This window comes from Diceros bicornis, chromosome 28 (genome assembly GCF_020826845.1).
Source record: "Diceros bicornis minor isolate mBicDic1 chromosome 28, mDicBic1.mat.cur, whole genome shotgun sequence".
Taxonomy (NCBI): Eukaryota; Metazoa; Chordata; class Mammalia; order Perissodactyla; family Rhinocerotidae; genus Diceros; species Diceros bicornis.
Window position 1 is genome coordinate 27,948,270 of NC_080767.1, and position 12,605 is coordinate 27,960,874.

Consider the following 12,605-nt stretch of genomic DNA (forward strand, 5'->3'; position numbering starts at 1 on the left):
TTGGCTTTACACAGTCTGTTTTTATAAGCCTCATATGAGCTGGTGACAACTCAACCACGTGCCCCAGAGAGCAATGAGGGTCCTGGAAGCCTGCACAAATAAGTCAAACTAGTAATCCTGATGCTTACAAAACACCAAAAACCAGGTATCATCATCTCCACTTCGCAGATGAGGAAGTTACAGGTCAGAGAGGGTAAAGTGATTTGCCTATATTCAACAGAGCTATTAAAATAGCAGAACAGACTGGAAGCCAGTGCTCTCAAGATCAGTCCTCTTCCGATCACACCAAGCTGTCTCTCTCTGAAGCCAGTTACAACCAGGAGGATCACAACCTGGTGATCAAGTCTGAGAGCACCGTGCCTATCTGTTTATACCACTTTCTCTTTTAGGAGAATAACAAAGTGCTCCAGGGCTAACTGGAACAACAAAAAAACTTACAAGTACCCACCATTACACACTGTGGCAAGGGGTCAACTCACTCTTAACAATGGGGACTAAACTAACAGAAAGAAGCAAAAAACAAAGCAAATCAATAAAAATCATCTTTCCCAAGACTGGCCATATGTTAGTAGATATTAATGCTGGGTAATGAGTACATGGAGGTTTTTTATTCTCTTTATTTTCAGATGTTTAAACATTTCCATGATTAAAAAAAGAAAAAAACTTTCCTTCTAATCTGATCTCAGCTTCCCACCAGACTGTCATAGTAATTTTAAAAATTTATGTCCAAATTAATGTGGACAAGGAAAATAAATTCCTTCCCCTATGTGTCACCTAGATCAGGTCTACACAAAAAGCCAGATCTCATCTTGCAACTTTGCTAATGTAAGGTGAGTAAAAATCATGTTCATTAATTTCCTAATACCAAATTTGGCAAGAGTGTTATCAGACAAAAAGCAGTAGAAGCAACCAAATCTTTCTAATCACATCATCTGCTGTCTAATAGTTTTCGTTTTTGGAACAGCGAATGGACTTTAAAATAACACCCTGAAGCCTCAGGGTTTGGGCTAGTAGGATTTACATCAACTTAAAGATTTACTTGGCTGCCAAAAAATAACCAGGACACCAAAAGTTTTATCGATTTAACACAAGATAACAAGCCACCTCCCTCCTCTGAATCCAAACAACCTTCCATCTGTAACACTTCTAGAAAATTTTTGCTTTAACAAAAAATCATTCACAGCCAGACAAAACAACCCTCTTCTGTGGACGTTCATACAACATCAGAGCAGCTAACTAATTAATACTGGCCAATTAAAAACCACACCAAAACATCTGCCCAGTAATCATTTTTTACAGTGAAGAAGTGTCGGGGACTTCCTCTCACACACCTACACCTCCACACACAAAGTATGCCACATCATCACAGAAATGCTTACATTTATGTATGCTGAATTATTATTTAAATGGCCAGAAGGCAAATTTAAAATACCCATGAAAACATTATCAGGTTCCCATCATTCACAAATAACTAAGAGATATCCTACAGCTTGTCAAATTAATGTGCTCAAGACACCACAGATGATTATGGGACAAGCTTTCCAGCGAGTACCTTTAAAACCTTAGCCATTTCTGAGATTCATATATTCTCCTAATACGAAATTTTTTTTCCAACTCTTAGATTAGAGATTGCCCTTTAAGCTATTGAACTCCTTATGAGAGGCTGTTTTCCAGTTCTTCATCTCTGATTGTCACGATAAAGGCATCTTTTTTTTTTTTTTAAATAAAGCAGGCCCCATTAACTCTGCAGAATGCACTTTTTACTTCTCTAAAAAATGAAGTGACTTTGGATGGAACTTTCTTAAGGTCACAGGTCTAAATTGAACTCTTTTAAAGAGCCTCTAGGAATATCATGTACTGGCAGCACAAGGCCCCAAGGGGAAAACTTCAGGAAGCGGGATTTCAATTCAACATAAGAAGGAGCTTTTAAATCATCAGAGCTTTCCAATAATGGAACAGCTGCCTCCCATTACTGGGAACAGTCAAGGACAGTTGGATAGAGAGGCAAAATGGGATAAATACAAATGCTTTGAAGTCAGTCAAATCTTTTACTGATTCAGCCACTTCCTATGTGATCGTGGGCATGTTCAACTAACTACTAAGCTTCAATTTCATCATCTGTAAAAATGGAAGCTATCACTCAACCTTGAGGGTTCTGAGAATCCGAAATAGAGCAAGGACATGCTTAGCACAGAGACCAGTCTAGGGTAACTCAAATGGTACTTTTTGTTAGTTTTATTACTATGAATACATGGCAGGGAAGCTCTTAGTGGCCCTGAGGCTGGAACAGACATGACCACTAATACCTCTTTCAACCCTATGATCTTATCATAGTTTCTCTTAAAATGGCTTAAAATACATAGAAGAAAATGTTAAGGGCTCAAATTTACTGGGAGTTTAATTTTATAATTAAGGTCAGTTATTGACTTGAGGCTATAATTTCCCACTAGGTGCATTTTTCTCTCCACTCTACCCACACTCCATGCTGTCTTCCTCCTTTTTTCCCCATTTGAGACTAAACATTAAACTTGCCCTTCTACCCTCAATATTAACAATCACAAAGCTCTGAAATGGGTAGTGTGATAAAAAGAGTCCTAAATTGGAAGATGGGAGACCTGGATTTGGTCTCTGGTTCTGCCATTAACTCCAAGTTCCCTTAGGCAACTTGCATATTCGTATTAGTTTAAAAGACTAAAGTAGGGGCCAGCCCACTGGCGTAATGGTTAAGTGCCCCTGCTTGGCCAGTGGCTTCAGCGGCTGGGGTTCCCAGATCCGGATCCCAGGCGTGGACCTATATGCGCTGCTCATCAAGCCATGCTGTGGCAGGTGTCTCACATATAAAAAAAAAAAAAAAAGTAGAGGGAGATGGGCATGGATGTTAGCCCAGGGCCAATCTTCCTCAGCAAAAAGAGGACTGGCAACAACTGTTAGCTCACGGCTCATCTTCCTCACAACAAAAACAAAAACAAAACAAAGACTAAAGTACTACTCACAGATATTAGCTCATTTGATTTTCACAACCTCATGGAAAGTATCAGTACTACTGCCCTTAACTCATAAATGAGGAAATTGACGGCCCAAGAAGTGGAGTGACTTTCCCAGGGTCCCATAGGAAGCAGCAGTCTTAACATCTTGCCCAGCCCCCACCTTCCCAAAACAAAACAAAACCTTTACCCCTAGGTCTTATTAGAGATACGACATTCTAAATAAAACATCATGAATGCATCTTCCTCTCCTCCACCAAGACGCAGCCTAGTCAAGAGTGAAAGCAAAACACCTGTTGTTGGGGAGGAGCCTTCATCTTCCCTCTCTTTTCTTATCAAGGATGATTAGTAGAGTACAGAGGTTTTGAAAACGTTTATATACATAAACTTCCATATGCATAAAGTATCTTTCGGATATTCAAGAAGCTGCCAACTCTGGTTGCCTCCAGAAAAAACTGCAGAGCTGAGGAATAGGGGTGAGGGGCCCTTTTTGAATTTAAAACCATGTGAATATATTATCTATTTAAAAACAGCCTTTAGCTTTAAGACGACTAAAAAACAGCTTTGAAAGAATACAAATAGTGTTTATAAAATAGTGTTTATAAAATAAGGGCTCTGCAACTCCACTAGTTGCCGGGGACCCTGAACAAATCACTTCACCTATCTCAAGCCCAGTCTCCTCACTTGTAAAATGTAACCACGAACAGCATTACCTACAAGGATTTTTCTGAGGATTAAACAGGATAAGGCACGTAAAGCCTTTAGCACAGTACCCGACACAATGGAAGCCAACAAGAAATGCCAGTTACCACTATTATTTAGCACTCATATTGTTATCTTTATTTCAAGCGCCACCCCTCACACACACCTGTTTCCGTGGCATACCCACAACTATGGCGCAGTCCCTCACGTCAGCCCCGCGCTCTGTAGTTCAGAAACCACCTCTCCACGCTTCATTATCTTTCAAACTCACGGCAGCCCTGGGACATGACTGTTTACTCATTTTGCAGCTAAAGAAACTGAGGCACTAGAAAGCAGTCACTCCGAGACTCAATTCTCCCAGCTCTAAATCGCTCCAGATCCCTTCACCCCGCTCGTCGCTCCCAGGTCCCCCGCCCCGGAGCCGTGTTCCGCGCGGCACTGACCTGAGCGAGCGCCCCGGGGCCCGGGACCTCGCGCCGGGCTCACACCGACTAGGCGCGCTCGGGCCGCCAGAGCCTCGCAGCGGCCGGGTCCGCTCCGCAGCCATGGCGCCTGCAGGGAGAAAGACAAACAGCCCGAGGCGCCGCGGGTCAGCAGAGGCGGGGGCGCCAGAGAACTTCCCCGCTCCCCGACCCGGCCCCGCCTCATATACAGACCTGGACCTGCGGCCGCCGCTCGCGGTCCGCAACCTCACCGGGGAGCGGCTTCCGGTGCTGTCTGCGTCATCTCCTCGCGCCCCTCCGCCCGGGGCGCCCAGCGGATGCGGACGCACTTCCGGCCCCCGCCTGGTGGGGTAGTGGAAGCGGTGGGAAGCGTAGAGGGAGGCGGAGCATGCGCAGTACACCTTAAACCTGTGGCGCCTGGACCAAAGCCTAGTTGCGTGCTGTACGTTCGAGTTTGTCCCGCGCGTTTCTGTCTGTCATCCAATCTGATCTTGAACCAACTGTGCGGCACTTTTTCTTGTTATCCTCATTTACGGAGGAGAAGTGAAGAGACGTGTCCAAAGTCAAACAACCCATTGAGCACCTATGATGTCCCAAACGCTGTTCTAGAGGATAGGGTTAGTGGACAAAAAGCAGAAAAATCCCTGACAGCCTGGGGCTTACATCCTAGTGGGGGAGGCAGACAGATAAACAAAAATAACTAAGCAAGGTTGGTGCAAGCCTTAGCAAGTGCTAAGCAGAAAAATAAAGCAAAGTAAGGGAGTTGGTGAGCGAGAGTCAGATGATCTAGATTTGAATCCCAGCTCTTACACTCTGGCTGTGCCTATGGTTACTTCACCTCTCTGGCTTTATTTTCCTCATCTGCATAGCAGTTATAGTACCCTCGTCATCTGATCGTTCTGAGTACTTAAGGAGATGAAATGTGAATCTTTCAGAACTAAAACTGTGTGCTTCCTATGTGCCAGGCACTCTTCTAATCACTTCGTGTTATTGCACTAGTTCCCACAATAACTCTACACGGTTGTTACTATTATTAGCTCCACTTTTAGAGATGGGGAAACCGAGATCAAAAGAGGTTTAAGCATCTGGACTAAGGTCTTAGTAACTGGCTATCATGGGATTTCAACTCAGGTTCCCTTCAGAGCGTGTTGTTCTTGTTTTTCTGTATGGGCTCATAAACGGCATGCACGTACACACATATGCTCACATGCATCTTGTACCAGCACTGTCCAATAGAACTTTCGGCAATGATGTTCTCTATCTGCACTGTCCTATATGGCAGCCACCAGCATCCTGTGGCTGTTGAACACTTGAAAAGTGCCTAATGTGACTGAGGAAATAAAATTTTAATTTTATTTAATTTTAATTAATTTTAATTTAAATAGCCACATATGGCTAATGGCTACCATATTGGACAGCCCTGTCCAATAATATAGACATAACACATAATATAGACAATAAGACAGTCACATATCCAGTTAGTGGGAGAGCACAGCCAAGGCTCCAGTCATCCTGAGTACATCTAGGGTACTTGAAACATGGGAAATAAAAAGTTGACTCTTTATGTTGGAAGCCAAGTATGGTGTCCTGAAAGATCTCAAGAGAGAAAATTTGATTTGGTAGGCAATAGGAAGCCTCTGTAGACTTCTCAGTCAGACAGTGACTGATGACAATATTATAAGAAATTCAGGAAGATACGGGTACACAGATTGGAAAACCTCTATGAAAGAGAAGGCAGTACCAAAGTAATCAAGAAAACCAAGCACCTCTGTCTATTTGTGGCAAACAGTCTCAACTCTAGTATGGTAGGAGTTTGATGAATCAAACTGAAAATTCCATTTGGAGCTGCCCCAGAGACAATATTGTTTGAACCTCTCAAGGACAAAGATCTCAAACTGTCTAAGTTTAAGCGCAGAGGAGATTCAGGAGCAAAATTTATGGCTCTAAAAAATGAAATTGCAAAATAGAATTTATGTTTAATTAAATACAAGACCTTGTTAAATAATTGTTAAATTTAGTACAGGTAAAAACTCCCTTTTACTTGCATTTTTTTAGATCAGATTTTTCCCACTTTGTAAAAATCTCCAAGATTGCACAACGATTGTTGAGAAAACATAGCCAACTTTAAACATAATGAGTTATTCATAGCCAAATAATTACAAAAGTTGCTATGAATAGCAGGTAGGAAGATCAACATATGAAAAGAAAAACATAAAATACAGCCTGGCATGAGATCAGAATGTTCAGTACAACTGCTTATGTGACAAGAACATGAAAATATGCTCGATGTTGTTTCTTTTCTTAAAATAAACTTGCTGATATAAACGGTGTTTGAGATAATTCCTATACATGCATGCACTAGGAAAATGGCAAACATCAAATGCTTAGTTTCTTCAATTCAGGCTAAAACAGACTACGTCTTATTTTCTATTTTGAGATAAAGTTGCCTGGGAGAGGTAGTTTAGACAACATCTGATTGATTTAGTAAAGTTCTTGCGTAGCTTATATTAGGAATTCAAAATCCTTCCTAATGGGACACAAGCCAAATCGCACCATATGATGTTTCTGTGGGTAGAAAAAATGCACCCACTAGAGATGACAAGTTTTCCTTGATGTTTAGTACATTTCTTGCGTGTGCATGTACCAGGGAACAGTAACTACTCCAACTATGTGGTTTCTTGCGATGTACTCCTTGTGTGATGATGCTGTGGAGAGGTGATGTGGGTGAACTGTCCTTTCAACTCCCAAGCATACTTCACCAAGAAGTCAGCATAAAGACAAAGGGTCAGTTTCAAGAGGTACACAAGGTTGGAAGCATTTGAAGAAGTTTGCTTTTTCTATTCTTTGTTCTGGATTCGCTCTAGCTGTAACATCATCAGCACTTGCTCTCCTATGGAGCCAGCAGGTATTCTGGGACAAAAGCTCAGGTTGACTGGCAAGAAACCTTATCCTTAAAGTCTCAGGCACAAAGTACTCTGCTTCAATTGCCGTTAGACTGAGTGATACTGAGATACGTTTGGGCATAATTTGGCATCCAGTGTCAATGATTTCCAAAGCCCTGAAATTGTTCACAGACAACATGCAGGTAAGTTTCTTATAATCTTTGAAGCATTTGATATCTATTAAAATAGGCTTTGGGGAGGCTGAAGTTTCTTGTATGTACAAATCATCAGCACTGAGAAAATGGAAAGGAGTTCAGATTATAATTTAGGAGTTTGTTTTGCTTTGTTGTAATAGACATAGAAAAGTAAAAGATGGGAATCAGGATTCTCTAGTGGTTAAGAGTGAGCTTTGGAATCCTGTAGACTTGAGTTGACATCACGGCCTTACCCCACTTCCCTACCCGCTGAGTGATCCTGGGAAAATTACTAAACCTCTTGGATGCTCAGCTTACTTTTGAAGATAACCTATCTGAAAGGGTTATTACCAGGGCGAAATGGGTTAAGGCATGTAAAGTGCTTAGCACAGCGCCTGGCCGACTACAAGTGCTCAGTAAGAAGTAACTGTTATTCTGAGAGGATTTGTTGATTGAAGCTCCAATGAACAGAGATTTAATTCCGTTAATGTCCCCTGGCTCTGTTATATTACAATACTGCATACGCTCTACCGGATGGAAAGTTTCCATCTCCTTTGAGGAGGTGGAGTAAGCTTGGCACAGGTCCGTGCTAGATTTCTGAAGGGGTGCTAAGCAGATAGCAGGAATATGCCCATATTGACAGACATGTCAGATGGATTAGGCGACATTGTCGAAACAGACAATGTCAGATTTCAGTATTAGATTAAATTGAAAAGTCATACTAGAAGAATGTAAATGTTTGATAGCGGCTATTGTGCAGTGGCCAATAAAAGCAACCATGTCATTGAAAAATAGCCCTTGACCTTTATAATTAGAGAAGAAACTGATTCAAGTGCTTCAATTCCAGAAAGAACATCATATATTTTCCTGTAGGCTTTTAGCGCAATGATGCTACTTGTTACTTTATATCCACGTGTCTGTGTTTGGTTCCTCTTTGCTTCCTTAGTGTCTAACACAGTGCCTTGGATATAGTAAATAGGCTTTTATCCAAACAAGCTAGAAAACAACCAACTAACATTTCATTCAGTTTCTACTTTGTGCCAAACACTGGATTCAGCAGCACTGGAGAAGAGAGAGGCAGGAGGCCATGATCTAGTGGGAGAGACAGATAACAAAAATAATAATAAACACTTAAAACAGTGTACTGCTAAGTGCTGTAAGTACATACAGTGTTTAGTAGGGGCAAAACCAGAAATGAAGATGAAGCTTGAAGGAACACGTGTTCTTTTTTCATTTAGGTGACATTCTGCAGACTTTGGACTCTCCAGTGGTGTTTCATTCTGTTTAATGTCATCCTATTTCACGCCTTACTTTTTGGGGCTGATTTTGTGGAAGAATACTTTCTGCATGCTTTGCCTTATGTAGATATGAAGGTTCTTGAAATTAAGGATAAGGCAAGAAAATTGAACATGGTGCCTCTAAGAAGTAATCTTTCCAAATATTATATCCTGAGCCCATCAGAGGTGTGTAAAGGGAAGAACATATTTTTGCTCTCTCTCATCTTCAGTAGCCCAGGAAATGGAACAAGGTGGGACCTCATCAGGAAAACCTGGGGTAATGTGACCAGTGTCCGAGGGCACCCCATTCTTACACTGTTTGCTTTGGGAATGCCTGTTTTGGTAACTACTCAGCAAGAGATAGACAAAGAGTCACATAAGAATAGTGATATAATTGAAGGAATCTTCTTGGATAGTGCTGAGAATCAAACCCTGAAGATCATCACAATGACGCAGTGGGCTGTGACTTTCTGCCCTAATGCCCTGTTCATTCTCAAGGTTGATGAGAAGATGTTTGTTAATTTACCAAGCTTGATAGACTATCTTCTCAATCTGAAAGAACACCTTGAAGATGTCTATGTAGGAAGAGTTATCCATCAGGATACACCCAACAGAGACCCTGATAGTGAAGAATTTGTCCCTCTTAGCGAGTACCCAGGAAAGTATTACCCAGATTATTGCAGTGGTGAGGCCTTTATTATGTCCCAAGATGTGGCTCGGATGATGTATGTGGTGTTTGAAGAAGTACCAATTATGGTGCCTGCTGATGTGTTTGTAGGAATTTGTGCCAAGTCCATTGGCCTTATACCCATCCACAGTTCAAGGTTTTCTGGGAAAAAGCACATCAGATACAGCAGATGTTGCTATAAGTTCATTTTCACATCCTCAGAAACTACAGATGCCGAAATGCCTCTGGCATGGAAGGAAACTAACAATGGGAAAGAATGCACACCGTTTGAGACTTACTATGGGCTCATTTCCTGCAAAATTCTGACATACCTTGACAGCTTTAAACGTTTTCACATGGGTACCACAAAAAACAATGCCATGTATTTTAGTGATTAGGATTTCTTTATTTTTCTTATGTGTGTTCTATTAAATTACCTCCTACCTCGTTACAGAAAGCATCCCTCTTTCCTTGTGGTTCCTTTTATGTGGTTTCTCTGAATCTTTAATTGTACTCAGCAAGTTCCAAAGTATTCTTAGTGCTGTGATGTATTACATCATATTGAGATCTCATTTTAAGAAATTTAAGTTGGTGTAACATGATTCTTGTCAAAATAAAGCCTTTCATCCAGAAAAGAGAGAATATTAAATTCAATTCTAGCCAAAAGTTTTGTTTCTCTTTACAATTAATGAATTTTAAAAGTGACATTCTATGGAACTGTCATGACTGTGATAGCAGCGGTGACTGATTTGAGAAAGCCCAGAATTAAAGGAAAACAGGAAATAAGGAATTTAACAAAATGTTCATCTTGTCTGCAAGCAGGAACCATTTTAGTTATCTGGGCGGTGGAATTATATTTAATTTAAAAGCATTAGCTACCTAGTATATATTAACTTAAACCTCACTAGTATCAAGCTTGGATCTCTTTTTGTGAAACAATTTTCACCAAGTCCTAATTAGGCAGTGCTTTACAGATGGGATGCAACAAATTCACATTTCATGTTATATGTACAATTGTATTAGTTTCTCAGGGATGCCATAAAAATGTACCACAAATTAGGTGACTTAAAACAACAGAAATTACTTGCTTGAAGTTCTAGAGACTAGAAGTCTAAAATTGATAAGATGTCGGCAGGGCCCTGCTCTTTCTGAAGCCTATAGGGGAGACTCCTTCCTCTTCTTGCTTCTGGTGGTTGCCAGCAATCCTTGGCATTCTTTGGCTTATAGACGCATCACTTTCTCTCTGCCTTCACGTTCACGTGGCCTTCTCTTGTGTCTGTGACTTCATATAATCTTTCCTCTGTGCTGTGCCTGTGTCCAAATTTCCCTCTTCTTCTAAGGACACCAGTCATTGGATTTGGGCCCACCATCATGACCTCATCTTAACTTGATTACATCAGCAATCAAGCAAATCAATGACCTATTTCAAAATAAGGTCCTCTGCACAGGTACTGGGAGTTAGCATCTCAATATACCTTTTTGGGGGATGCAATTCAACCTACAACACATATTTTCTTTTTTTTTTTTTTTTGTGAGGAAGATTGACCCTGAGCTAACATCCATTGCCAATCTTCTTCTATTTTGTATGTGGGTCGCTGCCACAACATGGCTGATGAGTGGTGTAGGTCTGTGCCAGGGATCCGAACCTGCGAACTCTGGGTCACTGAAGCAGAGTGCACCAAACTTAACCACTACGATGCCAGGCCAGCCCCTACAACACATACTTTCTGATTTCTCTTGTACAAGGACTAGGCACTAGATTGTAGTCCCCATCTTGAGGTTCTCGGGATTTTAGGTATCCCCAAAGTAATATACTTGAAAATCTCTGCCATGACACTTATTAGATCATATTTTTTGCATGTTACTAAACCGTACTGAGCCTCAATTTATATACAAAATCAACCTTGTAGGGTTTATGGACTAAATGAGATATGTCAAATGTTTAGCATTGGATTTGGTCCATAGTAAGTGTTCATCAAGAAGAAAAGGCAGCATTGAAGAACATATGTTCTGAGTTAAACAGCGTAGGTTCAAATCTTGGCTCCACTTACTTGCTGTGTGACCTTGTGCAAGTTCCTTAACTTTGCTGTGTCTTGGTCTCATGTGTAAATAAGGTAATAACGGTACCTAACTCCTGGGAGTGAGAGGACAGCAACATGAGTGAATACATGAAAAGCTTTTAGAACAATGCCTGACACACAGTAACTGCTATTATCTCCAAAATATAACCAAGTAACAAAAAAGGAACACATCTGACTAACCCTCAGAAAGCCAGGTTAATATTCTGGCTTTGGGCTGTGTGACCTGTACAAGGTACTTAACTTCTCAGGCTTAGTGTCTCTGTCTGCAAATTGATACTTAACTTGTACAGCTGTTATGAGGATAAAATGAGAAAATGCACACCAAGTGCCTAAAATACAGTAAATGCTAAGAAATGGTGGCTATTATTAGTAATAAGGATAAAGAATTTTGTAATTTTCCCCTTTGAATCCTAGGCTTGGTCATATTGAATGACTTGTAGTTCCCTAAATGTGATCTTGTTTTCATATCTGTACCTCTGCTTGCTCTGCTACTCCCCTCTATTCTTCACTTGACTATCTCCAACTGGTTCTTCAGAGGCAGGTGTTTCCTTCTCTGGAAAACCTTCCCTCGAGTCTAGGGTAGGTGTTTTCTGCTTTCTTCTACTTTTGTATTTATTATATACTAATTTTATATTGATCTATTTTCCTCCACTATTAGCCACTTGCTACCTGTGTGATTTTGGGATAAGCAACTTAACTTCTCTGAGCCTCAGTTTCTTCATCTATGAAATAGAGATGTAAAAATTAAATGAGATGAACTTAGCACTTAGGACAATGTCGAATACTTTCCCCCATGCCAAGCACATAATGAGCAGTCGAAAAGAGTTTATTCATTAAATGCAAAATAAAATAATTTGCAAATTTTATTTAATCTTTAAAAAGTCACAGGTGCAAAATCAGAATCAGTGTGTAGGCCATACATAGGAGGGAGGAGAATCCTCTGAACTCCGACATTAAATGAATAAAATCAACATCATGAATGAGATTTAAACAAAAGTCACCTTAAAGAGAAAGAACGTTTCTCAGGCCAGGAAAGAGCTGGCTGTAGACTATTTAGTGGTATTAGCAGTAGGGAAATGGTTGGTATGGAAACAGGGAAAAAGGAGACTCAGGGACACAAGAGATGGCGGAAGAGAGATGATCAATCTGGGGACAAGAGAATTCTAGTCACTTGAGAACCATTTTGTTACAGAGCAGGGATGGTTTATCAATGCCATCATGGCCTAAAAGAAACCTCTCTCTCTAGATTCTGAACTGTCACACTCTGATAACATGTTCACGCACAAACCTCTGCATTGGTGATTGGCGTGCAGAGTGCTTTGGTGTTTAGAGAGCAGGGCACTGGAAAACAGGTGGGAACACTTTTTTGTCAATG

The 12,605-nt window shown here is 40.8% G+C and overlaps 2 protein-coding genes across 4 annotated transcripts in view; one reads left to right on the forward strand and one right to left on the reverse strand.

Annotated features, from left to right (window-relative positions):
• FBXW2 (F-box and WD repeat domain containing 2) overlaps positions 1–4,265 on the reverse strand; it is a 27,092-nt gene extending 22,827 nt beyond the window's left edge. The window contains exon 1 of one of the 3 annotated variants that reach the window (XM_058523898.1): positions 4,130–4,265. Coding sequence is in view for 1 of the 3 variants with exons in the window: in XM_058523900.1 (XP_058379883.1) it covers positions 3,853–3,867 (15 nt within the window). In the remaining 2 variants the exon portion in view is untranslated. The other 2 variants (XM_058523899.1, XM_058523900.1) reach the window with 2 other exon arrangements.
• On the forward strand, positions 4,232–9,547 carry B3GALT9 (beta-1,3-galactosyltransferase 9). Its single transcript, XM_058524830.1, has 3 exons — positions 4,232–4,479; positions 6,879–6,936; positions 8,444–9,547. The coding sequence occupies exons 1-3, from the start codon at positions 4,232–4,234 to the stop codon at positions 9,545–9,547; spliced, it is 1,410 nt and encodes a 469-aa protein (XP_058380813.1).
• Positions 9,548–12,605: the final 3,058 nt, after the last annotated feature.